General features: G+C 31.8%; 5 protein-coding genes across 5 annotated transcripts; 3 read left to right on the top strand and 2 right to left on the bottom strand.

Moving 5' to 3' along the window:
- Positions 1-460: 460 nt before the first annotated feature.
- On the top strand, positions 461-1289 carry LOC114421984. Its single transcript, XM_028388140.1, has 2 exons — positions 461-621; positions 911-1289. Exons 1-2 carry the CDS (start codon positions 517-519, stop codon positions 998-1000), a joined length of 195 nt encoding a protein of 64 aa, XP_028243941.1. The 5' UTR covers positions 461-516; the 3' UTR covers positions 1001-1289.
- Positions 1290-4714: 3425 nt separating this feature from the next.
- Positions 4715-9592, top strand: LOC114421816 (actin-related protein 3-like). Its single transcript, XM_028387902.1, has 9 exons — positions 4715-5068; positions 5259-5718; positions 6165-6311; positions 6708-6800; positions 7026-7145; positions 7672-7782; positions 8059-8184; positions 8488-8586; positions 8958-9592. The coding sequence occupies exons 1-9, from the start codon at positions 5019-5021 to the stop codon at positions 9036-9038; spliced, it is 1287 nt and encodes a 428-aa protein (XP_028243703.1). The 5' UTR covers positions 4715-5018; the 3' UTR covers positions 9039-9592.
- Positions 9593-10602: 1010 nt separating this feature from the next.
- Positions 10603-11144, bottom strand: LOC114421820. Its single transcript, XM_028387905.1, has one exon. It carries the CDS (start codon positions 11049-11051, stop codon positions 10734-10736), a length of 318 nt encoding a protein of 105 aa, XP_028243706.1. The 5' UTR covers positions 11052-11144; the 3' UTR covers positions 10603-10733.
- A 2422-nt stretch (positions 11145-13566) lies between these two features.
- On the bottom strand, positions 13567-17623 carry LOC114421815 (ultraviolet-B receptor UVR8-like). The gene is made up of 7 exons (XM_028387901.1): positions 17508-17623; positions 16766-16807; positions 16376-16666; positions 15918-16270; positions 15422-15826; positions 14668-15052; positions 13567-14150 (listed from the first exon to the last, which is right to left on the bottom strand). The coding sequence occupies exons 3-7, from the start codon at positions 16607-16609 to the stop codon at positions 13908-13910; spliced, it is 1620 nt and encodes a 539-aa protein (XP_028243702.1). The 5' UTR covers positions 16610-16666; positions 16766-16807; positions 17508-17623; the 3' UTR covers positions 13567-13907.
- A 6146-nt stretch (positions 17624-23769) lies between these two features.
- Positions 23770-24687, top strand: LOC114421819 (photosystem II core complex proteins psbY, chloroplastic-like). Its single transcript, XM_028387904.1, has one exon. The coding sequence runs from the start codon at positions 23956-23958 to the stop codon at positions 24532-24534; it is 579 nt and encodes a 192-aa protein (XP_028243705.1). The 5' UTR covers positions 23770-23955; the 3' UTR covers positions 24535-24687.
- Positions 24688-24888: the final 201 nt, after the last annotated feature.

The raw sequence follows: 24888 nt of genomic DNA, 5'->3' as shown, positions 1-24888 counted from the left end.
TTTTTTCGAGAAATATATCTTTAAAAAAATCAGAACATCTGATTATAATCCTACCCTCACTGGTTTGACTAAACAATAGTTCATGATTACATTTATTTCCTTGTAATAGTAAATTGCGTCTTTAAATTATTTATTATGCTCCCTTGTAAGTATTTTTAGCCAATTTGCATAACTTAAAGAAAATTGATTAATAAAATAAGAATATTAATCTTAAAATTAAAAAAAGAGAATCTCACTATTTTAAAATTATCCTTACTAGAGAAATGACAATTTTTTTAAAATAAAATTATAAATACAGATTATATTTTATGTGAGTTTTTTTGTTTTGCCTCCTCATACATCGTATCCACCCATATTTGGGCTGGACCTAGTGTGCTAAGCTGGAACAGTGGTTTCGCATAGAAGTTGGGCCTCACAGTAAGAACGAGCCCAAGCAAACTGCGGATCACAACATCACATTATTAGGGGAAACCAGAGATTTGATTACAAGGGAAAGCCTGAGAAGAAGAAAGAAAGATGGTGAAAGTGGCGACGTACTTCGCGATGACGCTTGGAGCCTTCGTGTTCTGGCAGTCCATGGACAAACTCCATGTCTGGATCGCTCTTCGTCAAGACGAAAAGGTTCATTCCTTTCTCTCAATTTCACTCTCCGCCAATAAACAAAACCCTACATATCATCTAACATATGATTATTATAATCTCCTACCTAACTCAATTTAACTTTATTTTAGGATTTCATTTCCTTTATACATTATTTTGAACCTTGCAGCAATGCTTCGTGTTATTTGATTTATGTGTGTATCTATATGCTTGCATTTCTTATAATAAGCCAATTATTTTTTCTAAGTATGAATGCTACGATTTGTTTTGTACCTTTTTGACCCTCTTTCTGTATGGTAATCTGTCTCAGAAAGAGAGGTTGGAGAAGGAAGCGGAGATCAGAAGGGTTAGAGAAGAATTATTGCAGCAGCAGGCCAGTCAGAAGGATTCTCTTTCTTGAATTCGAATTATGTTGTAATTTTGCTTTGTAATTTCCCCTTGCTTCTGTTTTTCCAATGCAATGTCTTGTGCTCAAATAAAATCTGCTACTCCCGAGCACTTCAAATTTAATTGCGTGGATTTCTATTGTGTTCCTCTACACATGCACTTGTTTCATTAACTGCTATGTGTCAGTAATTGTTGGAACACTTCTATCGGGTTATGAACCAGATTTTAAGCGTTTAGATGGATTGTTTCAGTCATACTTGAACCTTTTATTCTTCTTTGAAAGTGTGAGATTTGGTGAATAATTCATTTGCTGCTGTTGCTTCTCCTGAATAATGATTATAGTCTTACTTGCTCTACAATTCCCTCATTGTTTGTGGTTTATTCATATATACAAGTATAATTGGACAAATTGTCCTGCTTAATGATAAATTGTAGAGTGGAGAATTAGTATCAAACCATTGTCTGCAGCCTTTCTTCAACCTCTTTCTCATACTTGTTCTACAGGATTTTTAGGTTAAATTGAGCCATTGAGGAATTATGAAGCATTGGCAATACTGACTGGAATAAGCAGGTATCAAAATGATGTTTTACATGTTTAACTCTTGCTAAGGTGTTGACATTATTGCTATCGTAGGCAAGTGCTTGGAATACAAGTAGATTTTCTTGTTGCCTTTTGCAGTCTAGAGTAGAAGATGTTAAACAGAATAGTGAATAGTGGGGTGCCATTATTGTGCTATGGTTGAGCATTGTAGCTGCCAGTCACTACATGGAACTCCTAGCATCGTGTGGATAGTGGCTGAATTGCAGTAGACAGCACAATTGTACCAACAAGTGGCAAAAATATGATTGTTCCACCTTCTCTTGGGATCCATAACCCACTTTTAGGGTTACTTTTATGATTTCACATTCTCTTCTTCAGAACCCTTTACTTTTGACTAAACCTAGTTGCCCATCTCCATCAATCGTTCACCCTTGTATTTTCTGGCCAAGGTCAGCACTTCAGTTTGCATTCTCTTCTCTGTTCTGGCCTGCCTCTGTTTACACTTTGCAGGCTGTTCTGTCCTTCCCATGCCCTGTTCAGAGAACCTTGTGGTATGAGTAATTGTCCCAATCATTGTATTTGTTATTGTCTATAGTACTTCTTACAGAAGTGTGCATGGTAAAAGTTGATGACTCTTTGGCTACTGGTTAGTTATTAGTTATGCATTACGTTTATGATGATTGTGTGTTTAAGCTATTGACTTTTGATAATTAATGATGAATATTTCTTTAAATATGAGTGTTTTATTTTTATAATTTGAGTATTTATATGTGTGAACTGTGTAGTATGATTGCTTGCATTCTATCTATTAGCCATCCTTTTATCTGCTACCCTGTTATGGCATTTTTGGGGTTGACTGCTCCAGGCTTCTATCCGGATTGACTGCTAAAAAAACTCTGGAGTAGTACTTTCAATGGCTAAATTCTGGTTTTGTTAAGTAATATTTGAAATTGAATCCAACACCTTTATTGTTATGTACGCTACATGTTACAATTTAATTGTACTGAATCGTTACTCGTACATAAGAACTTCTAGAATAGAGACACTAACTTCCTCTCTGTGGTATATGTAGTCACGAACTAATTGAGTTGTCTGCTTTTCTGTTGATGGTTAATGTTATGATAAGGTAACTACATTTAAATCATGTATGCAGTAAGTTTTGTTTTTTTTTTGTAGATTTTACCTATTGGATGGAATCATGTATTTGTTATGGATATTCCTAGTTTCTGTGGAACAAGTAAAAATAAAATGATAGATTGATTTCTATGGACCGATTCTATTAGCATTTTGCCACAGAATATTCCACTTTCTCTCGTTGTGTAGTATATCTATATATGGCAACTACCTAGTGCAAAGGTGGAATATAATGGATGGCTGAAGTCTATTTAGTGCATGCTTATGTTAGTGCTGAGAATGTTTACTCTTTCGCTGCACAAGTGAAATATTTTATTGTGACGATAGTGTGGTAACCTAAGGTTTATATCACACTTAGGGCATATAAATACTCTGGTTGTAATTATTGGTGCTTCCCTTGCTAATTTGTATAATCGATCAGGAGAATAATGGTTAATTCGCGCAGACTTGATTCATGCTGTGATATACCGTGCGTCGAAGCAACGGCTACTAAATTCTAATAGCTTCAACGAGACTTAAGTTTAAAATTTGGAATCATCAGTAGAAGGCTAAACTAAAATAACATAGTTCTGGTAGGCTTCTTTAAAATGAGATGATGTTTACAAATTTTAACTAATGGTTAATTAATAGAGTTAATTTTAACTTATAAATAATTTTATATAATTTTTTCTTATTTTGTTTTTTTGGAAGTGTTTCAAGACAAGTTTACCTAAACATGTACATGGAAAGATATAATAATAATAATAACAATAATAATAAAGGGAAATGAACAAAAGCTATTAAATCTTCTAATAAAAGTTTATATACATTAGACAATTATTAGTGTAAAAGTTTTCACAATGTAAATAAATTAGAAATAGTATTTAATATAGTCAACCTATTATAATATATAATGATATATTATTAGATGACAATGTAGAAAAATTTGATTTTGTCAATGTATAGTGTTTCTTTTGTTCTAATATAATTATTGTCTAAGTTATTTTTCATGGACAAAAACAATCAATAAATAAAATAGAATAATTTTTTTAAAAAATTAATTTTATAATCATTAATTCATTTGGTTTTTTAGCCTATATTAGTAATACTATAAGTGATACAAATAAAAAAAAACAATTAATATTATATTAAAAAATAAAAATAATAATTATTTTGAGATGATTTTTTTCTTCTTATACAAAGATTATTATGGGACAGAGAGATTACTATTATTAAAAACTAATCACACTCTCAAACTGTAAAAATTACTATATAATGGTAAAAACAAATAGAAATATAGCAGTGAATTAATTGTGAGAATAAGAACTGTGTGAGTCTCATTTTTTAAAGCAAATATTTAAATTTATAATGTAGGACAGGAACGAAACTTTTTAAGATTAGGATATTTGCTTTTAATTTTTTTTTAGAAGTTATTTAAATTAAAAACTACCGACAGTTTTTTTTTTTCCTTGATGGAGGTTCGTGTCAAAGTACCAGGAAAGAAAAAAAAGTTCCAAAGCATTTAAATATTCGTTTTGGGTGGGGTCCCCGCAACAAGTCCTTCAAATCGATCAAGTAGCCCAATTTGTTGGTACCAACGAATTTGCCGTCATGTCGTGTAATGCATCCATATTATTATTTTTTTTCCAATTGGGTTAGTGATTAATTCCTGCAATCTAATACCAATGCATCGATCTTTGAATTATGCATTCATATTACTGTTGGGATTTGGGGGCAACCCGAAAATTATTGAATTAAAATTAAAAATAATAATAATATAAGAAAGAGAAAAGAAAGATTAAATAATTATTTTGTTTGTTGAATGAATACGAATGGGTGACAATTTAATTATTTAAGTGAAAATTTTAAATTAAATTCCTCATGTATAAAAATTATGATAATTTTATTTGTTATTAAATTTGTGAGATTATTTTATTATTAAATTGTAATATTTAAAAATTAATTTAATAAAAAAATTATATTTTTATAATCAATTTAACATCAAATTCTAAAATTACACATAATCAAAATACAGTATTCAATTACATGAAAAGAAAACAACATATTCTTGCCTTGTAGAGAGAGAGAGAGAGAGAGAGAAGGGAAGTAGTTGTTTAAAGCATGTTTTGGAAACGAACAGAAGGATGATCGGGCTAATGGGACCTGCAGCTTTCAGTTGAGATGGATGTAGCAATCACCAACCATTCCCATTTGTTTATTTCTTTCTTTCACTTGGGATTAAAGCCTCTCTCACCGTCATCATATTTACCTTCTTCCTTGTTCCGCTTTTCCCGACCATGATCCTCTGCTTCACGCTCACTCTCGGATCTCAGTCGCAGATCCACCTTCAACGCTCACCACCCTTTCATTCTTTCTCATGGATCCCTCTACTTCTCGTCCAGCTGTAGTCATCGATAATGGCTCCGGGTACCCTTTTCCCCCATTTCTATCACCTAATTTCCCTTCAACAAATACCTTTTTTTTCTCCCCCTATGCGGACACCATGTGTTTGTTGAAATGCCCCAATGTGGTTTTCTTAGTTTTATGACTAGAATTGTCTGTAATATTAATTGACCCGAATTCCTGAATTTGGAAATCTTTTTGTTTTTTTTTTCAGGTATACTAAGATGGGGTTTGCTGGTAATGTTGAGCCATGTTTTATTGTTCCCACAGTGGTTGCAATTAACGAGTCTTTTCTTAATCAATCGAGGAACTCCTCTAAAGGCAATTGGGTTGCCCAGCATAATGCTGGCGTAATGGCAGATCTTGATTTCTTCATTGGGGATGAGGCACTTTCCAAGTCTCGATCTAGCAGCACTTATAATCTCAACTACCCAATTCAGCATGGCCAGGTTGAGAATTGGGACGCCATGGAGCGCTTCTGGCAGCAGTGCATATTCAACTATTTGAGGTGTGATCCGGAGGATCACTATTTTCTCTTGACTGAGAGTCCGTTGACTTCGCCTGAGAGTCGCGAGTATACTGGGGAAATCATGTTTGAGACTTTTAACGTACCTGGGCTTTACATTGGTGTGAATTCTGTGCTTGCTCTTGCAGCTGGTTACACAACATCTAAGGTTGGTAATTGGTACACAGCTACATGCGAATTTTTTATTGGAAATTATGTTGAATATATAATTGGATTTTGATGATTATTCTTGAATGCATTACATATTTAATATGATCTCAGCATCAACAAGTTTGGTAGTTACCTAAACACAAAATGCACAGGATGTTTCATCAGCTCCTGCAATTTGACACATTCGGATGTTTTCACTTGAAACGAAGAGTGAACCGTACTGTAGAATATGAGCTGTTGTGGTTGTTTTGCATTATTACATGTGCATATGATAATTTATCAGCTCCCCCGATTATGTTGAATATAAAAATGTGAAGTTGGTTATGCATAATTTTACTTGAACTTGATAACAGTACCATAGGAGTTATCAATTTTTTTTTTCTTATTATATCTGGCTTATTTTATGAATATTTTCCTTTAAGGCTGATCTGAAATTCTTTGTAGTGCGAGATGACAGGAGTTGTAGTCGATGTTGGAGATGGGGCTGCTCATGTTGTACCCGTTGCGGACGGCTATGTTATTGGTAGTAGCATCAAATCAATTCCTATTTCTGGAAAGGATATTACTCTTTTTGTACAGCAGCTTATGCGGGTAGGAAATCCTTGTGGCATAAATTAAAAGTTTATTGTGCTGTTATTGTTCCCATATTTAAATATCTGTAAATTTCTGTAAACCTCTTCTTGTTAATGTTGAAGGATCTCACAAACTACCATTTACACAGCTAGTGAAACCAATCATTTATAAATGCTACTTATGAATGAACAGAGTGTGATAAACTTATGATAGTATTATTGTTACGTTTTTAGTAGTTAATAAATAGAAGTGAAATTTACTTATTTCATGATTGAGTATGAAACTTATTTGTGTACTTGGCTATAAATTTTTGTTGAACTGACTGAGATTGCATTAATCCATATCCAATTGTCAGTCTGCATTTTGCTAAAGTCAGATTCATGAACTGTCTTGTGTTGACATCGCTTCATGCAGGAAAGAGGAGAGAATGTACCACTAGAGGACTCTTTTGAAGTGGCACGGAAAGTGAAGGAAATGTATTGCTACACCTGCTCTGACATTGTGAAGGTTGTCTTTAGTTCAATACTTACTTCTTTGACAGAATCATTTGAGAAGTTTGTGGTGTTTCTCTGCCAATAGTTTTGTTGCCTCTGCCATTAGCAAGTCGAGTGTCAATCAATTCTCACTAATTTAATTTGCTTTTTTTTTTTTTTTGTGAATCAAGGGATGTAACGAAAGTTATCTTTTGAACTTGTTAGTTTTCCTACGTAACAATGGCTCATTTTCTCTCAGGAATTTAACAAGCATGACAAAGAACCAGCCAAGTATATCAAGCATTGGAGAGGCATTAAACCAAGGACAGGGGCACCATATTCCTGTGATATTGGCTATGAACGATTTCTAGGCCCTGAGGTTTGGTCTATGGCTGCTCCTTATATTTTCTCTATTATGGATACCTGAATCCCCCTTAGGGGGGCTCTGGATTTTAGATATTTGTGTCTACTTGTTTTATACCTATTTTTAGTATGATTTTTCCCTTGTGAATACCTGAACCTATCTCATGAACTAATGAATTATTTAAATATATACTCGATTAACTCCTGACTTCCAGAAAAGTGGCAAAAAAATAAAAGAGGTCGAAGAACTAGCGTGGGAAGGGGCATGGGAGGCTTAAGTGCAAGCAATGTAGACTGGTTAGGGTTTGAATCTGGGATGAACTGATCAAGTAGTCTCTATCTCTAAGAGTCTTGACATCGCTTGTCTATATATAGCTTTTAGTTCCACTCGAGTTTGTTACCTAAACTACTGGAGAATTTATGAAAATGTAGTAGTGCCTTGGTCTAATAGTGGAGCTAATCCATGGGTTCAGTTTGGGTCATTATATTAACAGGACTTGTCAAATTAACATATATGTGTGTTTTCCCCATGATTTCTGCAGATTTTCTTTAATCCCGAGATATATGGCAGTGACTTTACCACCCCTTTGCCAGTTGTAATAGACAAGTGTATTCAGTCTGCGCCAATTGACACAAGGAGATCATTATACAAGGTGAAGTACCTTTACATATTGAGATGTATATAAAAAATCCCCAAGAGTGCTTTTAAATTTTAGTTAACCACTTTTTATCATAAAATTAGTGATTTTCTTAGGCTCAATGTTAAGCTTGGGGCATTTTTTGTTGGGCCAGATGGAATACAATAGTATGAAATGTCAGCCCAGCCATGATATTTAATTTCTGATCATATGAATTTCAAGCCCTTTAGTTTACATGTTCTTAATGATTGAATTCTTCTCCTCTTTCCTATTTTGTCTTTTTTACTTCAGAATGTAGTGTTGTCTGGAGGTTCAACCATGTTCAAGGATTTTCACAGGAGGTTGCAACGTGATCTAAAAAAAATAGTGGATGCTCGTGTACTTTTATCTGAATCACGCTTGAATGGGGAGATAAAAGTAAGAGTCAATAGTTACCTTTAGACAATATTTAGATTGATGATTCTCTTCCTCGCACACAGACAGATGAGAAATTCTTTATCATTCATATAAACCTTGCTTGCACTAGCTGTACGGACTAAACCAATCAACAACCAATACATCATTATGTTGTATTAAATAATTACATAAATCCTTGTCATTTAATTATTTTCCGATGAAAATAGTGATGTGTTGGTTGTTAGTTGGTTTTATGGAAGGGCAGACTGCTATATATTTATTGCTTTGGCCTGGCATTTACTTTTTTATATTTGGAGTCTGCAGTCGCAGCCAGTGGAGGTAAATGTACTCAGCAATCCAATCCAGAGATTTGCAGTTTGGTTTGGAGGATCAGTGCTTGCATCAACACCTGAATTTTTTACGGTATGCATTTCTGACAATTTTTTTTTCGGGGTAGGAGGGTGTTAAGAGGTTCAGTGCTTCCAATGTGGGACTCAAGTTCCATACCTTACAATTTGATCTTAACATCCCACCTCGCTCCACAGCCCCGGCTGCCCATGCAGGCTGTTTGTCAGTGTGATGTCTGTAGTTGGTTGTCAATGCCTCTTTATGTGGCATTAATAACCAGGATTTCTATACCCTTTGCCATATGATAATGTCATTCTCCGTGGACTGCAATGTGTTCTCTTGTGATAATGTCATTCTCCTTGGGAGTGCCCATAATTTCTTAATGTTTCTTTAATCCTTCCAATAAATCTCGATGCAAGTTTTAAAATTTCTGGTCTAATGTGCAGGCTTGTCATACAAAGGCAGAATATGAGGAGTATGGAGCAAGCATTTGCCGGACAAATCCTGTTTTCAAGGGAATGTATTAAATCAACGACAAATTAGTTGATTATCGATGCAGTTATTTGATAAGACTGTTGAATGAATGTCTGGCTGGTTATCGTTATCCTTAATTCACTTCTTGGTCTTTCTTCCCACCTAAATTCAGAGGGTGGCGGAAGTGAGTGTAAAATATGTATATTAAGTGAAAATATGCATTTTGTTTTTATCCGGGCAATCTCCCTAGGCAGTCAGTTTCACACGGTTAATACAGTTGCCAGCAGGTCCAGACGGTACTTAATGGTTAGATAGAAAATTGATCTTTGACAAAGCTGGCTGAACTGAATTGCAACTTCTGGTATTCAGCTTAAGTGTTCGATGAAGTTCTACATTATTTGTCATTCATTGATGGGACTGATAATTCCATGAAGTACTTTTCTAGGTATATAGTAAGTTAAATTCATTTTGATTGAATTGTAATAAGCACCAGTGAAGGTTAGATTTGCGTTTACGTCATATAGTTTGGCATTTTTGGGAACATAATGTACAATAGTATATTGTTTACTGATGATCAGAGCCAGAAATATTTTTGTTGCCACGTGAACTATTTAGTGATTTGTGATGTACTTCAGGTAATTTGAAATCATTCAACCAACATTTTTAATATAATAAATTAATAATAAGCTATTTTCTTTCTGGTAGCACATTGACCTGTTGGTGAAAGTGGCTCAAGGCCTCTTGCTCTTTTCGGTTCTGGTAAAAATGATCCCATTTAAATTCAAATAATAATTTCTAGACAGAGTCGAATGAATTTCTTAAGTATTTATAAGAAAAAAAAATTGGGTAAAATAAACCAAATTTATCATGCAGGTCTTCTTTTTTTTTTTTTAAAAAAAAAAGATCTATAATTTGAATAGAAATTGACTTCAAATATCTTGATATGTAAGGTGTGTTTTCCTTGGAACAATTAATTCACGTGCATACAATGATATCTAATAAAAAAAATATATTAAGTTGTACTAATAGTTCTTTTTCATCGATGAGAAATAGTTATAAAAAATAATCATTTTAATTTTTTTTCTCTCAGAATACCACTAAATTATTTATCAAAATCAGCTAATTCAAATACTTTATGATAATATTTTCTAGAAATCTGTTATAGGGAGACACTTCAATGTCTCTTTACAACGCAATATATTTTCATTTCAGAATATATATATATATATATACTCTTTCTTTCGTTGAGAAAAAAAAAAAGTAGAGATGTACATAAAAAAGAAGTTAGAGATGCATTTGAGAAATAACTCTAAACACTAAATCTTATTAAAAGTCATAAAATAATCAGGTGTAAAGCCATTCATTATACGAGAAGTTCAATAAAGTGATAACTGATAAGTGATATGTAATAAATCAAGTATAATGAAGTGATAGGTTAGCATAACTACTCAAGGCTATTTCCCGTCTTCTTTATCACAAGAAATAACTGTAAATCTTTCGGTAACATTTTGATATTTTTTTTACATCACATATATTTTAGACTTTTTTTAGTTTATCCTTTTCAAGCCAGATAAGTCCGTATATGACTGGAAAAAAAATATTTATGAATACTAAATATTTAAATTAAAAAATTTTAATTTATAAACTGAAATAATTTGACATCAGTTCAGTGGATATGGGTACTCAAGATGTGGAATAACATTGTAATATTAATTCTTGTGTATATTTGCATGCATATATTCTGAAACTCAGAAGTAGAAGAAGCCGGCAAGAGCAGCAGAGGCAGCTCCGGCGACGGTGGAGAAGTGAGCGAGGGAGGAAGAGGCGGCGCTGGGAGCTAAACCACCCTTAGCATTGTCGAAAGCACCGGGAGGCACGGGTCCACCAATGGGTGCAGCGGCGACACCGTTGGGTGAAGAAGCCGCGCCGCTGGTCAGGGCTCCGATGGAGTAATCATCGCCTTCATAGTCATCGTCAGAGGCCTCTGGTGCGGGTGCAGCACAGGCCAACCCAATCATGGCGAACATCACCAGGGCAAGAACCACAACACGGCTTGCACGTGCCATTTTTAAAGATTATTTATTTATTTGATGCTTTCTGTTGTGCAGTTTTTCTCTAAGGAAGGGGAAATATTAGAGAAACTCTGCAATGCAAGGAATATATTGTGGTTGCACAAAGGTCGTAAGGAGAGGCTTCATATATATATTATAGGCTACGTAGGTTGCGATGTGTGAGGGAAGCCGTTAGTTACGTTTTTCGCTATTTAAGGTATATATCTGCATGGAAGAGGGAAACAACAAATTAAACAACGTTGTTGGATTTGTTAAGGTTGTACTATATTTATGGTGTGCTAAATAAATCCTTATTCTCTTTGTATGCGGGTTTGCAACAATAATGGCAAAGAATATAGGGGACATCCTTGCTGGCCGTTCATAAAATTAGCAAGTTTTTCCTGGGGTGTATAAATAGCTTTTGAATTTAAGTAAATTCTATTAATTAAAAATAATCAATATTTTAATATTAAATAGTAAATAGTAAATGTTTTTATTTTTCTGTTAGATGGGAATTAATTAAAGAGATAATATTTTAAAAAGAATTTAATTAATTTCTATACACTATAACATGAAAAGATTTCTTTTACCTTGTGAATGAATTAAAAATAAAAATGTTTTTAAAAATAATTATTACAAAATTCAACCATCCTTGTAATATATAATAATTTATAATTAAATAACTCTGAAAAAAAAACTGCTCTTTACATTATTTGTTCATTCTAATTATATAAATTCTTCTTAAGATGAAAATAAAAATTATAGAAATGAATTATTTGAATCAAGAAATTTAATATTTATAGATATAATATGTTAAATTTTTTTAAAAAAAAAAATTAAGATTATAATAATTTTAAAATTTATCTAAGAAATATTCTTCCCTTTGATATAATTTATTCAAATTCAAATTCAAATAAAATATTCCATGTTAGAAAAGTCACGAGGTTTAATCAGGAAGTAAATAACTTTGACAAATGCTTTTATTTAAGATCGAGTAAGAATTCTAATTTATAATAAGAAAGAGAATTAAAATAATAGACTAATAACAAAATTTATATAGGGATATATTACTTGTATATAACAATTTTAACCTTTTTTTTTTCTGATTGACACACACCGCACGAGGAAAACGATTAATAACCACAAAATTTTGATTTTACTTCACTCCATGTATTAAATAACAGAATTTTCCTTCGTACGAAAGTGTGTCGATAAATTTGTAAATTCACTCCATGTATATTTGTTTGATAAATTGTAACTTTTTTAAAAACACACCATATAAACTAATAATCATATAAATCTATTTCACAAGTAATTCCATAATTCACAACAAATTATTTACAAACTAATATGCAAGAAAAATATATGTTTAATCGTTACATAATTCATAAATACGTAAACAGCATTAGTTACTCCAACGTAAGTGAAAATCCTTAGCAGTCTCCAAATTTCAAGTTGACCATCAACCTTTTCCCTTAATTCTTCAATCAAAACAACATAATCTACAAAAATTATGCAATTAGTGATAGTATTGTGAACTTGTTGGTAAGTACATCCAAAATTAAATTAAACAATTAATTAAAGACTCAAGTCTTTGAGCTATAATGTAATCTTATCCTTCTGGAGAAGTCCTTAGTCTTACCTCTAAAAATTCTCACATTAGTAATTATTCTATCATAAATGTCTTGTGTAGCTTAAATAATAAATATACGTTACATGAACACCTTTCTTAAAGTCTTTCACAAGACATCCTTAGATGCAAGTCTCCTTTAATACATTTCCATCAGCCCCCATAAAATATAAGTGACTTCTATCATAAACCTTTCTATCCTTAGATGCAAGTCTCCTTCAAATTAATTCTCTGTAATTCTAGTCTCTTTTTTAATCTATGCATAGCTACCTATTTTTTTTCTTCAAAATTTCATAATGCGACTCATAATTTGTTTTTTCCTAATATGCACAATGTTAAACATCTCCAATATCGTTTTTAAATATAGGAAGAAAAGTGTTCCTCCTCCACTTAAGGAGGCACAAATTTCAATAAGATTATCAAGACAAACAAATTTAACATTATTCATCCTCCTATGTCCTAAGAATTGTTTTTTTATCTCTCTAACATGAATTCTATATTTGATTGTAAACCAAATTTTGTTCGTCTTCTTACATTTTTATTCCCTCCATATTATAAGTCGATTCTTGTCTGTCATTCAAAACTTTATAAAAACAATTCTCTCATCTATCTTCAATATCTTAATCTATAACCAAAATAATTTCTTTTTCACCTTAATCTTACTTGATTCAGATCTCTTGTTTTCATTTTTCTATTTTTAACAAACTTATATATTTTACATTCTGCATTCTTCGTCCTAAGGTGTTGGTAAAACTCTTCAAAAAATTTAGATTGTACCTCATAACTTTCTTAGTCTCATTTCTATTACTTCAATACTTTGCTTTATTTTCTGCATTCGTACACTAGTGTAAGGCCTTGGCTTTAGATGAGATAAATCCAATTATTAAAATCAAGAAATGGTGATCGAGCGAACGGTAATTTAATGAAATTCACCAACTTTATCAAAGCAAATGATCCTAGGATAGCCAAATTCAAAAGTCAAGACAACTAAACTGTATATGAACCTTCACCATTTTCAACTATGATGATCTAGTTGAAGCCTAAGATTGATATCAACAACCGCACAAGTAGTAGCAGTAGGTGAGGCCATTGTTATCTGTTGCCTAGCTTGGACCTTATCGATGCATTTTTTAATTCTATTTACAAAATAAACAAAGGACTAAAACACTAAATGCTTATGCATGGTAAGCATAAATTAAAGGATGACATGGTGAAAATAATTGGTGTGCACCAGCACATAGTTAACCCAGATCAATATCAACCCGCTCTGGCTTTCCTTTTTCAGTCTGGTGGGCACCAAGCTCTACACCTAGTTGTCCTTTGTCCCCAGCCCCAAAGGCATACAGCTTCCCTGATTCAGTTAGAGCAAAGGTATGAGCATTCCAATATATGAAATTGGTCAGGCTAATCTGTACCACCCGTTCATTGATCTGTTTCATCCAAGTGACTAGCTTTGGAGTTAACACATTTTCATGCATGTCTTCCTGCACAAGTACAAACATAATATTGTTGATTAAATTCATTCATATTAGGATTTTCTAAATGAATTAAAAAATTTCCGAAAGTGTCTACCTAATAATTGACATGGAAAGATTAACTTTTAATATAATGCACTAGAGTCATCAATATAAAATTAGGTTTGTGCTACTTGTGCCCTGGCTTTAAGACATTTACAAGAAAATGTCATCAAGGGTTCATTATGCACTTTACACATGAATTTGATAGTGTAATGCTAGATCATCAACGTTCATATTTGGACATAAACTAGTGCATACATGCATAATATGACCTTAACAAAGGTAAGCTTCAACTAGAAGCTTCATTCTGAAGCTGGTCCAGTTTGGAACTCATCTGAAAGTTCCAGTTAGTGTAAAGCAGTAATCACTAACCAGTTCGTCATATCATGATTGTGCAAAAATCAGAGGAAGGACACTTCCTTTGAACCAAACCAAACAAGTAATTCACAAATCAAACAAGGAGAAATGCATAAGCAAAGCAGACCTGCTCATGATTTTCAGGGACATGGCCAAGACTACCAGATTCTCCATAACCAAATGAATAAACATCACCACTATCAGACACTACAAAAGTAGTGAAATCTCCTGTAGCAACATGAACTGCTTTGACATTTCTCAGCTCTTCCACCACCTTAGGTACTAATTCACATTCTTCATTTCCATGACCCAAGCAGCCATAACTGCCCCAACCCCATGTGCAAACACGCCCATCCTGCCCAACCACAGCTGCATGCCAAGAACCAGCAGCAATCGCCATGGGCTGAAGGTTTAACAGCTGGAATTGTTCAATCAAACGAGGATACTCCTCATTCGTTTTTGTACCATGTCCAAGCTTCCCACCCAAACCACACCCAACCGAGTACACTGACCTATTAAGATTTCAGAAAACATATAAATAGTTATTACAATAAAAATGAAATGAAATGTAAAATCTAGTTTACTTAAGAATAAAAAATCAGCAATGCTTAAGCATTTTCATAAATCTTGAAGCTGTGAACTTATGATGCAAATGCATGTAGGTAATTGAAGAAAACAGAATGGAAGATATATGTGTTGCCAATCAAGGAATAAATCATAATACAAAAATGTTCTCTTTTCACTCTAGAAACATTAATATGCATACTAAAAATGAAGTACGGAAGAGTGCCTAATTTGCATCATATGATATAAGTCTCAATTCAATTCTTGTGAAAAAAGAATTGCAACAGTTGAGGTAACGAGATTAAGCTGTAGCTCACATTCCACTTGGTTGACAAGCCAAACAAAGCAGGTAGCAGAATCCAGCAGCTATTTGCACTACTGGTATGTGTTCCAGAGCTCCTAATAAAGGACGGGGTTCCACATCATTTTGATCAGTCTGGTGACAGAGTTTGCCAACACAACCCCAAGAAAATGTATAAACCCTGCCTTCTCTTGACAATACGGCCGTGAAATAGTTTCCCATTGCAGCTTGCACAACAAATATGTTTTTCAAAGATTCAACTAACTGTGGAGTTGTAACAATTTTAGATCCTCGATTTACAATCGTCTCAACTTCACCAAAAGATTCTTTTCCAAAGACATAAGCCTGCCCAGAATCACTGATCAACATTGTCCTCCCAGTCATAGCTGTAGCTTGTATAATTCGGATGCCTTGCAAAGCTCTGCAGCATAATTGAGTTATGTTAACTTCAATTCAACTAGTTCACTTTCAAATTTAAGTTAGTAGGATAATGTACTAACTAAAGTTCCAACCTGATTGGCCGAGGTTGCCATACATCTTCAGTGGTGCCATGCCCAAGTTGTCCTGAACTATTGGACCCAAATGAATAAACAACTCCTTTTGATGTCACGGCAATGCTATGACCAGGACCTGCTATTACCTGCGATTTCTCCCTCCTTCTGCAACATGCTTCTCCAGCAAGCAAAAACCTCAGAACCAATTTCCAAGAGCCACCACATCTTTGCTTCAAATGTTGCCGTTGTTCTGTTGTCATTGGCTTAAAAATGGCTCTCTTCTGGCACATGTCCAATGCAGCAAGCTCTGACAAGGACAAGTCAAAATCTGGAGCAAAGTTTGCCGGCTGCTTGAAGAAGGAGCATGTTGCCTACAAAACACCACATCAGAAATGAAACCAGCAGTAATAGAATTTGTACTATTAAGTTTCAATTAACAACTTAAGAGCTGAAATGCAGGCAAACACAGCACTTGCCTCAAGTTTAGCAAGGTCTTGAGGATACAAGTTACATGTTGTAAGGACATGAAGGACGATGGAGGGATTAGCAGACAAGGGAAACTCTCCTGGACTGGAGTCCCCGAAGCAATGGTGTTGCTGCTCTTGCTGGCCTTGAAGTGTTGGCAATTGGGTGGCAACAATGGTAGTAATTGGCTGATCAGGGATGTTATGGAATTGGATAGTTGGGGTTTCGCTTGTAGTGGCATCCATGGGCACTGCGAACCTTATACAGTGCCCACACACAGCACAAGAGAGGATCTAACACTTCTGGTAATTATGAAAATACGTGCAAATGGATTACTACATTAATTGATTAATTTCTGTTTCTCCAACTAAACCATCTGAAACTCTCTAGAGATTATGTACCTCAAGAATATATTTGACTAGCAAATCTCAGGTCTCTCAAACCTACAAAGAAAAATCATGCTTATAAAAATATGTGACACGTTTTTTTTTAAACACGGCTGAATTACATGATTTTCTGTCTCCATTTACAATGGCATTATAAATCAAAGACCCCAGAAGGCAACTATTAAGTCATGAAACTGAGGATCATCAGAAAGACAAAAAAATATTTTACTTTTCACAAGCACCAAACTAAAAAAAATCTCGAGCAGTCGTAAATTTATTGATTAAGGGTGAACCATATGAAGAAAATTGAAGATGAAAATAAGGTGAAGGAATCCAAAGAAGAAAACTTTGAGAAGTACACTATTCCCAGATGATGGGATATTGTACAATCATACAAAAGAAAAACAAAAAAAAGGAAAGAATTTCCCGATCAAAGTTGAAGTAATCGCCACCACCAAAGGTTGATCATCCCCATCAAAATGAATCAAATTACAAAATGCCCTATCCCATACAGAAACCAAAAAACCTTTTTTTTTTTTTTTTACTTTCCCAGATCATGGAATCACAAGTAACCCAATGAACAAGTTCACTTGTTGGATACCCACGATAAAAAAAGGGTAAAGCAAAAAAATTGAAAAAAAAAGGAATCAGTCAGGGGAAGCGGAAAATAAAACATGATAAACAAGTTTTGAGTGAATGACATTCATTATGATCATAGTTATAGATCGAAGCAAAGCCACGTGAAAACGGTGATTACATATGAGAGGGATCCTCAAACTGAGTCTTTAACATCATCCGTGGAGAATTGGCCAGAAGAGAAGTGCCAGTGCTATCATATACTTTCTATTAATTTATTTGTTTAGTTTTTTTCTGATGATCATAAGGTGTGCTACTGTTACGTAGCAGCCATTTTACTGCCTATTTTTTTAGCATATTTGGCAACAGATTGTTTATGATAAGATAAAATATGTATTTAGTTTTTCAAAATAATTCGAATGTTAATTTTTTTTAAATGTTAGTTCTAATTTCTACAAAAGTTTAATACGCTTTGAGTCCTTATATTTTTAATATAAATACTTATTTTTATTTTTTAGTCTTTGATGAATAACATTATTTAAACGGGAAAATAGACCCTTCCTGTATAACTGTTTTTTTCATATTTTTTTAAATAAAAATAATCTATAACTATTAATGATTTTTTTTACATATTTCATTAAATAATTTTAATTTTAAATAATTTCTTAAATTTTAAATTTTTCTTCAAACCTATATTAATTTTTCATTACTTTTATATTATTAATTTTTTATTCTTTCATTTTTTATTAATAAAAAATTAAAAATTGAAAAATCCAAATATGTTATTATGATTTGGTTCGAATTATAGTTCTTACGAAAATTCAATCAAACCGCATAATATTATTATGTTAGATTTTTTAATTTAAATATATTTTTAGTCTCTCAAATTTAAGATAAATTTATTTTTTATTTTCTACATTTTAAATTGATCATTTTATTTAGTCTTGTAATTTGAAAAAAAAAATCTTATTTTAGTCCTTTTTCTAAAAGCCATTTTATCCAAATACTGTAAAAATGAATATTTAAAAAAAATCAAAATGAATACTTTGAAACACACGTACATGTGATAGGGTGTTTCCAATGCAAAATTAAAGTGAGTTACTGTGTGAGTTGTAATTCATTAATTACATAAGTAAAATTTCTAATGGTGTTTAGGTAGAGACACTAAAACATTTTTTTTTTCAAATTTTAGGAACAGAAATATCAGTTTTAAATGTGGGGTAAAAAAAAATTATCTCAAAATTTTGGATAAAAACATATTTAAGTAACATTTTTTTTATTCTTATATAGTACTACTTATGTAGTTATCTATATAAGAAACATTTTTTCAGTATTAATTATAAGAAATAATGGCTACTTTAAACTTAGTCAGATTATATGTATTTTATTTTATACCCTTAATGATAGTACGTGATTCTCTTTCTATACATTTTCTAGTTATGATAAATCATCTTAATGTATATATATAAATCTACCTACGTTTCTAACATTTTTTCTACACTAAACTTTCATATTAATTGTTGCCTATCATATTAAATTTGTAACTCCTAACCTCTATTAGGCTACCATTGCATATATATATATATATATATATATATATATATATATATATATATATATATATATCCATTTTTGTTGCCACATTTCTTCTTTCCTAAACCAGATCTTAAACGTAGCCTACCTTTTCCTCAACCTGGCATATTAAAATCTTCCTAAACCTCCATCCTCCGTATTAATTATAGCATATAGCCGACCTTTTTATCTATCTAATAACCATTTCCTTTTTCCTAAACCTCCATCTTAAACGTAGTCTACCATTTTAAAAACTTCCTCAAAGTAATATATGGAAATGCATATTAAACATGACAAATTAATCTATTTTATTCATAAATCAAATTATTAAAAATTCATATGTTAAAATATGTGTTGAATCAAAGCTTGAACCCCGTAGTACGTTTATAATGTTAGTTTCTTTAAAAAAAAGTTTACAACATTAGTAATGCAATTAAAAAAACATTAGTAGCGCATAATTAATTAAATAGTAATGATTTATTGGATGTATTTGATTTGCTAAAATTTATTATATGGACATATATTTTTGTTCTATGTTTGATTTAAAAGAATTTATGGGATAATATAAATTAATCAGATAAGAATAGAACAAAAACTTAATTTTTTTGTTAATAAGAAAATTATGAGATAATTTTTTTTGTCTCAAGTGTAAAATATTTAAAAGACACGTATGTATTTTAAGTTTACATTATCTATTAGTTATAATAATCTTATCTTATTATGTATTTTGAGTTCACATTATCTATTAGTATTTGTCTTTTGTTGTTTTCTTTGTTTAATAGGTTAATGGATAAAAGAATGTAACTCTAATGTAGTCTTTTTTTTTTTTAAAGATGTTAGTGATACTATCTTCAATGCTCTCTTTCTAAAAATTTTTATGATTTGTTACAATTTATTAAAAATTATCGTTTTTTATATTTTTTTTGTCATTTAATAATTCTCTTAGCATTTATTGGAAATATACCAAAATTAATGATTTTCAAAAAAATTTAACCAACTCTAAAAAAAATCTTTAAGGAAGAGTGTTGGAGAGAGTTTTGTTAGCATTCCTTATTTTTTTTATGTATGAGAGGTTAGTCATTTAGTTATTATTATATGTGAATTTTTGTTGCTTTTTATGATTATGTAATTTTGAAGGGATGAGGATCATGACTCAATAGTTACATTGTGCCAATTTATTTATTATTTTATAAACTAAATATAATACAAATAGTCATGTAAAAATAAATTTTAAAAATTTAACAAACAACCAAATTGATTGAAACCAAATCGCAAAAAATAAATTTGATTTATTTCAGATATGATATTACATTTAAACCAAAACAAACTGCATATTATTTTTATGTTTGGGTTCGTCCAAAAACCAAAGTAAAAGGCATTACAAAATTTATATATTTTTAAAATTTCAAATTCATAAGACATAAGTAGGTGTGTTAAAAAATGAATTTGAAAAATTGTTTTAATAGAAACCATATTTTTTAAAAGATATTACTATTTTATAACTATTATCTTGTATATATCTATTAAATAAAAAAAGAAGAAATAATGTAGTATTAATTTAAAAGTTATGCATTATATTTGTAAAATAATATTTTACTCTTTACTTCTTTATGATTAATTTCTTAATTTACAATCATTAACAACATGAAATATGAAATATTTTTTGCTTGTTTAGTTCTTCAAAAATGTTGTTTTTTTGTTTATTAATTAATTTTTATTTTAAAATTAAAATATTCCAATTACGCACACAAATATACACACACACACAAAAAAAAAACAAGTATCGTCTCCAAATTCAGATATTAAAATAAAATATATTTTTTAATATCTACAAATAAATCCCGCACAATAATATCTGTTTTTGGTATTATTTAAATGAATTTCAAATAACGATGATTCCTTATTATTTTAAAATTGATTTTAAATAAGTTTAAAACTGATCATTTTTCTTTATTAGTATAATGATATGAACACGTTTGAAAAATATTTTTTAATAAATTTCAAATTCATATTTTCTTTATATTTGGTGATTTAAATAAAGATGTTCCAATAATTCTTTCAAATAACATACTTATTTTGGATGTAATGTCTACACAAATTTGTCCTTAAAATATAAAGACTAATTTGTGTATGTACATTTTGGAAATATATTTAATATTTTCATGTATCAAATATAATTAATTAAAAATAAATATTATCATTTTAAAAAAATATAATTAACCATTTTAAAAAACCATAAAAAATTGAATATGCAACATTTGTTCAAATATATAATCAATCAATTTTATTTTAATGTAATTATATTTAATATACTATTAAATATTTTAAAATTAATTTTATTTATGTGCATTTATTTTTATAATAATAATGAATATAATGATAAATATATATATATATATATATATATATATATATATATATATAATTTAAATGAACTTGTGGAATGCATGACTTTAAAATCAAATAGAATAAGTATAATTTATTTAATTTTGGATAAATATTTATTTTGGTCTTTAAAAATGTAAAACAATGACATTTAAGTTTTTGAAATAATGAAAATTATAAAATATTCTCTAAAGGTGTAAAAAATACCATTTACTTAAATTTTTATCTCTGGTTTTAATGTTTATTGCATTTTGTTCTGGAAGTACTTTTAAAATTTCAATTGAATTTCATGTTGCACTTAAATTATTAAGTTAGTCATCTCCTATCTATACTTTCATTTCTTATCCCTCATATTTTTCAACTTCTTTTTTATCCTTTGTAGTTCATATTATCTAGACATGGAGAGGTTGCCACAATGCCCTTCTAGTGAAGAAAAATCTTTTCTTTAAAGGCATAAGGGTGGACCCACTGAGTCCGATATGTGGAAATTATGCTGAAACGCTGCTTTCCTGTGAGGTTGTTAAAAGAATTTGGTTGGCGTTGCCTCTATCCACCTGTATTGGCTTCTTGGCTAATTTTATGCAGTTTTCTGTTGATAATGGTTCTGCTATAGTGTTTGAGGTCCTCTATAATATCTGGAGCAGTAGGAATATGAAGGTTTTCCATAGCTCTCTCGATGCATTCCACATGGAAAGCTGATTGCTGCAGCTACTTGTGTAAAGCCCCAATGTTATTTTGCACCATTGTAAGCATATGATGGCAAACATTGTTGCCTTCGGACTGAGGATTACCCCTCACAGATTCTCTCGCTTCTAACCTATGAACAGAGGACTCTCTTTTCTTTTCCTTTTTTAAAATAAACATTCACCTTCATCTACTGCATGTCAAGCTTGCTATTTATTCAATTGAAACACAGAAACATCTAAAAAAACTATTCATTTTTTTTTCTTAATAAACACTTGCTAGTTCTTTTTTTTTTTATATATATATATAAAAGTTAGAGTTTATTCAATTAAAAATATCTTCTTCACCATTCTCAACTAACCACTCCATTCAAAATCATTTCATGTTTATATGAAAATAACAACTTTGGTTGTTTACATTCCTGTTTTACTTAATTCTTTTACTTTGATCATTAATTATGTGTCTAACAATTACATGAATCTTGTGTTATTCCTTCAACTTATACCTTCCTCATCCTAAAAAATTTTCACCCACTACATTCCAAATCTCATTCTCTTACTTCTAACACTTTCATTTCTCTCTCTTGTGTGATTCTAAAGTTTTTTAACTTGGGTTTTCCCATGATTAATTTAACATTTATTTTTGCTTTTAAAAAAAATAAAAATACTTAATATAAAATTATACATATTTAATGACATATAAGTTTTAATAGTTTGATTTGGGTAGAAAATCGGGTTTGAAATGTCAAATGTCTTGACTTTAAGTGTTAACTATTACTATTTAATTGTTTATAAATTAGCTCTATTGTTATAATATAATTTAAATGCCAAACTTGATAAGAGGTGAAAATTATAAGGATAAAGAATAAAAATGAAAAAAATATAATAATTTTTATGCTAATAGTTTAGCTGTATTAAAAATTTGAAAGAATTTTAAGTACCTTAATGACAGTTGAAAGTTAAGTTTAGATAAAGACTAAAATATTAATCCTTGGTTAAGTTTAAAAAACAAAATGATAATAAATATTAAAATTCATAGACTAAATTGAAAACTAAACTTTTCAGCACTAATAACCATGTGACAAGTATCGGGTGGGTAAAAAATATGCCACATAAACAATAACATACTAAACTTAACGACAACATTAATTTGGTTCACTTTTGTAAATTATTTCATAATTATTATTCTTTGAGAACCTAAAATATGAAGGCCTCACATCTCCAAGGACCCGAATATTTACCCATTAAAATTTTCGTTTCCTTAAGATAAAAAGAGGGTTTGGAATATGATCATATGAAAGGTACTTAAAAGTCGTGTACTTGGACACCACCTCATTCCAAATACATCCGTTGCAAATTCTTTGTTACATTTAGTTATCCTAAAATGTTTGCTGTCTAAGATTTAACATTCTCCTCTTATTCGTCTCATCCCATATTATAGGCTACAAAAATGTCCTTTTTTTTTACAGCCATGAAATTACCTCATATCATTAATAATTAAGGATTCAATACAAAAATGTTCATTTAAAACCCTTTTTAATTGTAAAAGAGGAGGGAATAAAACAATTTTACTGGCGAGAGGTATAAGTGAAGCTATTAATATTAATAATTAGATAAAGATGTGTTAGACCAGTAAAAGTAAAAAAAAAAAAAACATTTTATTTTTTCCCATTAAACGACGTGTGGTTGCATCACTGTAAAACGCGTGTTTGGGACAAGCTGGTTAGGAACAAAAACAAGAAAATATTGGCATTTGAGGCATTTGAGCAGCGCAAGTGATAAGAAAGGGAAGAAATATGGGGTGGAAATGTCATCTATCCCCCAATTCGGATAAGAGAAGAATCTAGAAACCAGAATACCATTGGACCTCGTTTCTCCAACGTGGCTTTTTCCAAACGCTAAATTGCTACTCCAACACTCTGAGCCACGTTCCCCATCTCTGCCACTGCCATCAGCATTCTCAACACCTCCTCCCTCACTCACTCATCAATGGCATCAACAATATCAGCAATGGCCATGATCAACGCCAAATGCGTCAACCCAAAGTTCCCCAACCCCACCAAGCTCGTACCATCAAAACCTTCCCTTCAGGTCAACCTTCCAAAGGGCCTAATAGCCTCACCCGAAAACACCAAACTTTCCACTGCGACAGCAATCGCAGGAGCAATATTCACAACCCTCGGAACCTGCGACGCCGCTTTCGCCGTTCAACAAATAGCCGACATAGCAGAAGGCGACAACCGCGGTCTGGCACTGTTGCTGCCCATAATTCCTGCAATAGGGTGGGTTCTGTTCAACATTCTGCAGCCGGCGCTGAACCAACTGAACCGCATGCGCAGCACCAAAGGCGTGATCATTGGGTTGGGGCTTGGCGGCTTGGCTGGCTTGGTGGCTGCGCCGCATGCATCGGCGGCGGCGGCTTCTGAAGTGGCGGCGATGGCTGAAGCTGCCTCGAACGACAACAGGGGACAGCTTCTGCTGTTTGTGGTTACGCCGGCTATTGCTTGGGTTCTTTACAACATCTTGCAGCCTGCTCTTAACCAGCTCAACAGGATGAGATCCCAGTGATTTAATGTTTGTGAAATTTAAATAGGGAAGGGGCTTAATTAAATGCTGTGGGATATCAATTATCATCATATGATCATACTAATAGTTTTCATGTAACTTGCTTCCTGCAACTTGTATCTAATGCTATATCCGCTTTTCTTTTATTATCTTCCATTCCCAAGCTAGCCAGTGGTTTCTTTTTTTGGTTACCTCCCCTTTTGCGATTTATAGATCTGATTCGGTTCAAGTTTCTACAAATTAAGCTCCATGCAGTTTTCAAAGGTTGATCTATTGTTGAATGAATTTCCATTTGCTTCTTGTTGCCTTGCACCTGGGCTTGGCAACGATTTGAAAAGCAAGAACTGGAAAGAGAAC

Source organism: Glycine soja, chromosome 8 (genome assembly GCF_004193775.1).
Source record: "Glycine soja cultivar W05 chromosome 8, ASM419377v2, whole genome shotgun sequence".
NCBI classification, from domain to species: domain Eukaryota; kingdom Viridiplantae; phylum Streptophyta; class Magnoliopsida; order Fabales; family Fabaceae; genus Glycine; species Glycine soja.
Note: the sequence above shows the minus strand (reverse complement) of the source record. Positions and strands in the feature narration are given on the sequence as shown.

Bases quoted from the DNA above. Each gene is read 5' to 3' on its own strand.
- LOC114421984 (XM_028388140.1), top strand. From the start codon at position 517: ATGGTGAAAGTGGCGACGTACTTCGCGATGACGCTTGGAGCCTTCGTG. The intron at 622-910 runs GTTCATTCCTTT...AATCTGTCTCAG, and splicing joins CTCTTCGTCAAGACGAAAAG to AAAGAGAGGTTGGAGAAGGA.
- LOC114421816 (XM_028387902.1), top strand. From the start codon at position 5,019: ATGGATCCCTCTACTTCTCGTCCAGCTGTAGTCATCGATAATGGCTCC. The intron at 7,146-7,671 runs GTTTGGTCTATG...TGATTTCTGCAG, and splicing joins AACGATTTCTAGGCCCTGAG to ATTTTCTTTAATCCCGAGAT. The intron at 8,587-8,957 runs GTATGCATTTCT...TCTAATGTGCAG, and splicing joins CAACACCTGAATTTTTTACG to GCTTGTCATACAAAGGCAGA.
- LOC114421820 (XM_028387905.1), bottom strand. From the start codon at position 11,051: ATGGCACGTGCAAGCCGTGTTGTGGTTCTTGCCCTGGTGATGTTCGCC.
- LOC114421815 (XM_028387901.1), bottom strand. From the start codon at position 16,609: ATGGATGCCACTACAAGCGAAACCCCAACTATCCAATTCCATAACATC. The intron at 16,271-16,375 runs GCAAGTGCTGTG...GGTGTTTTGTAG, and splicing joins AAGACCTTGCTAAACTTGAG to GCAACATGCTCCTTCTTCAA. The intron at 15,053-15,421 runs GTGAGCTACAGC...AAATCTTAATAG, and splicing joins GCTTGTCAACCAAGTGGAAT to GTCAGTGTACTCGGTTGGGT.
- LOC114421819 (XM_028387904.1), top strand. From the start codon at position 23,956: ATGGCATCAACAATATCAGCAATGGCCATGATCAACGCCAAATGCGTC.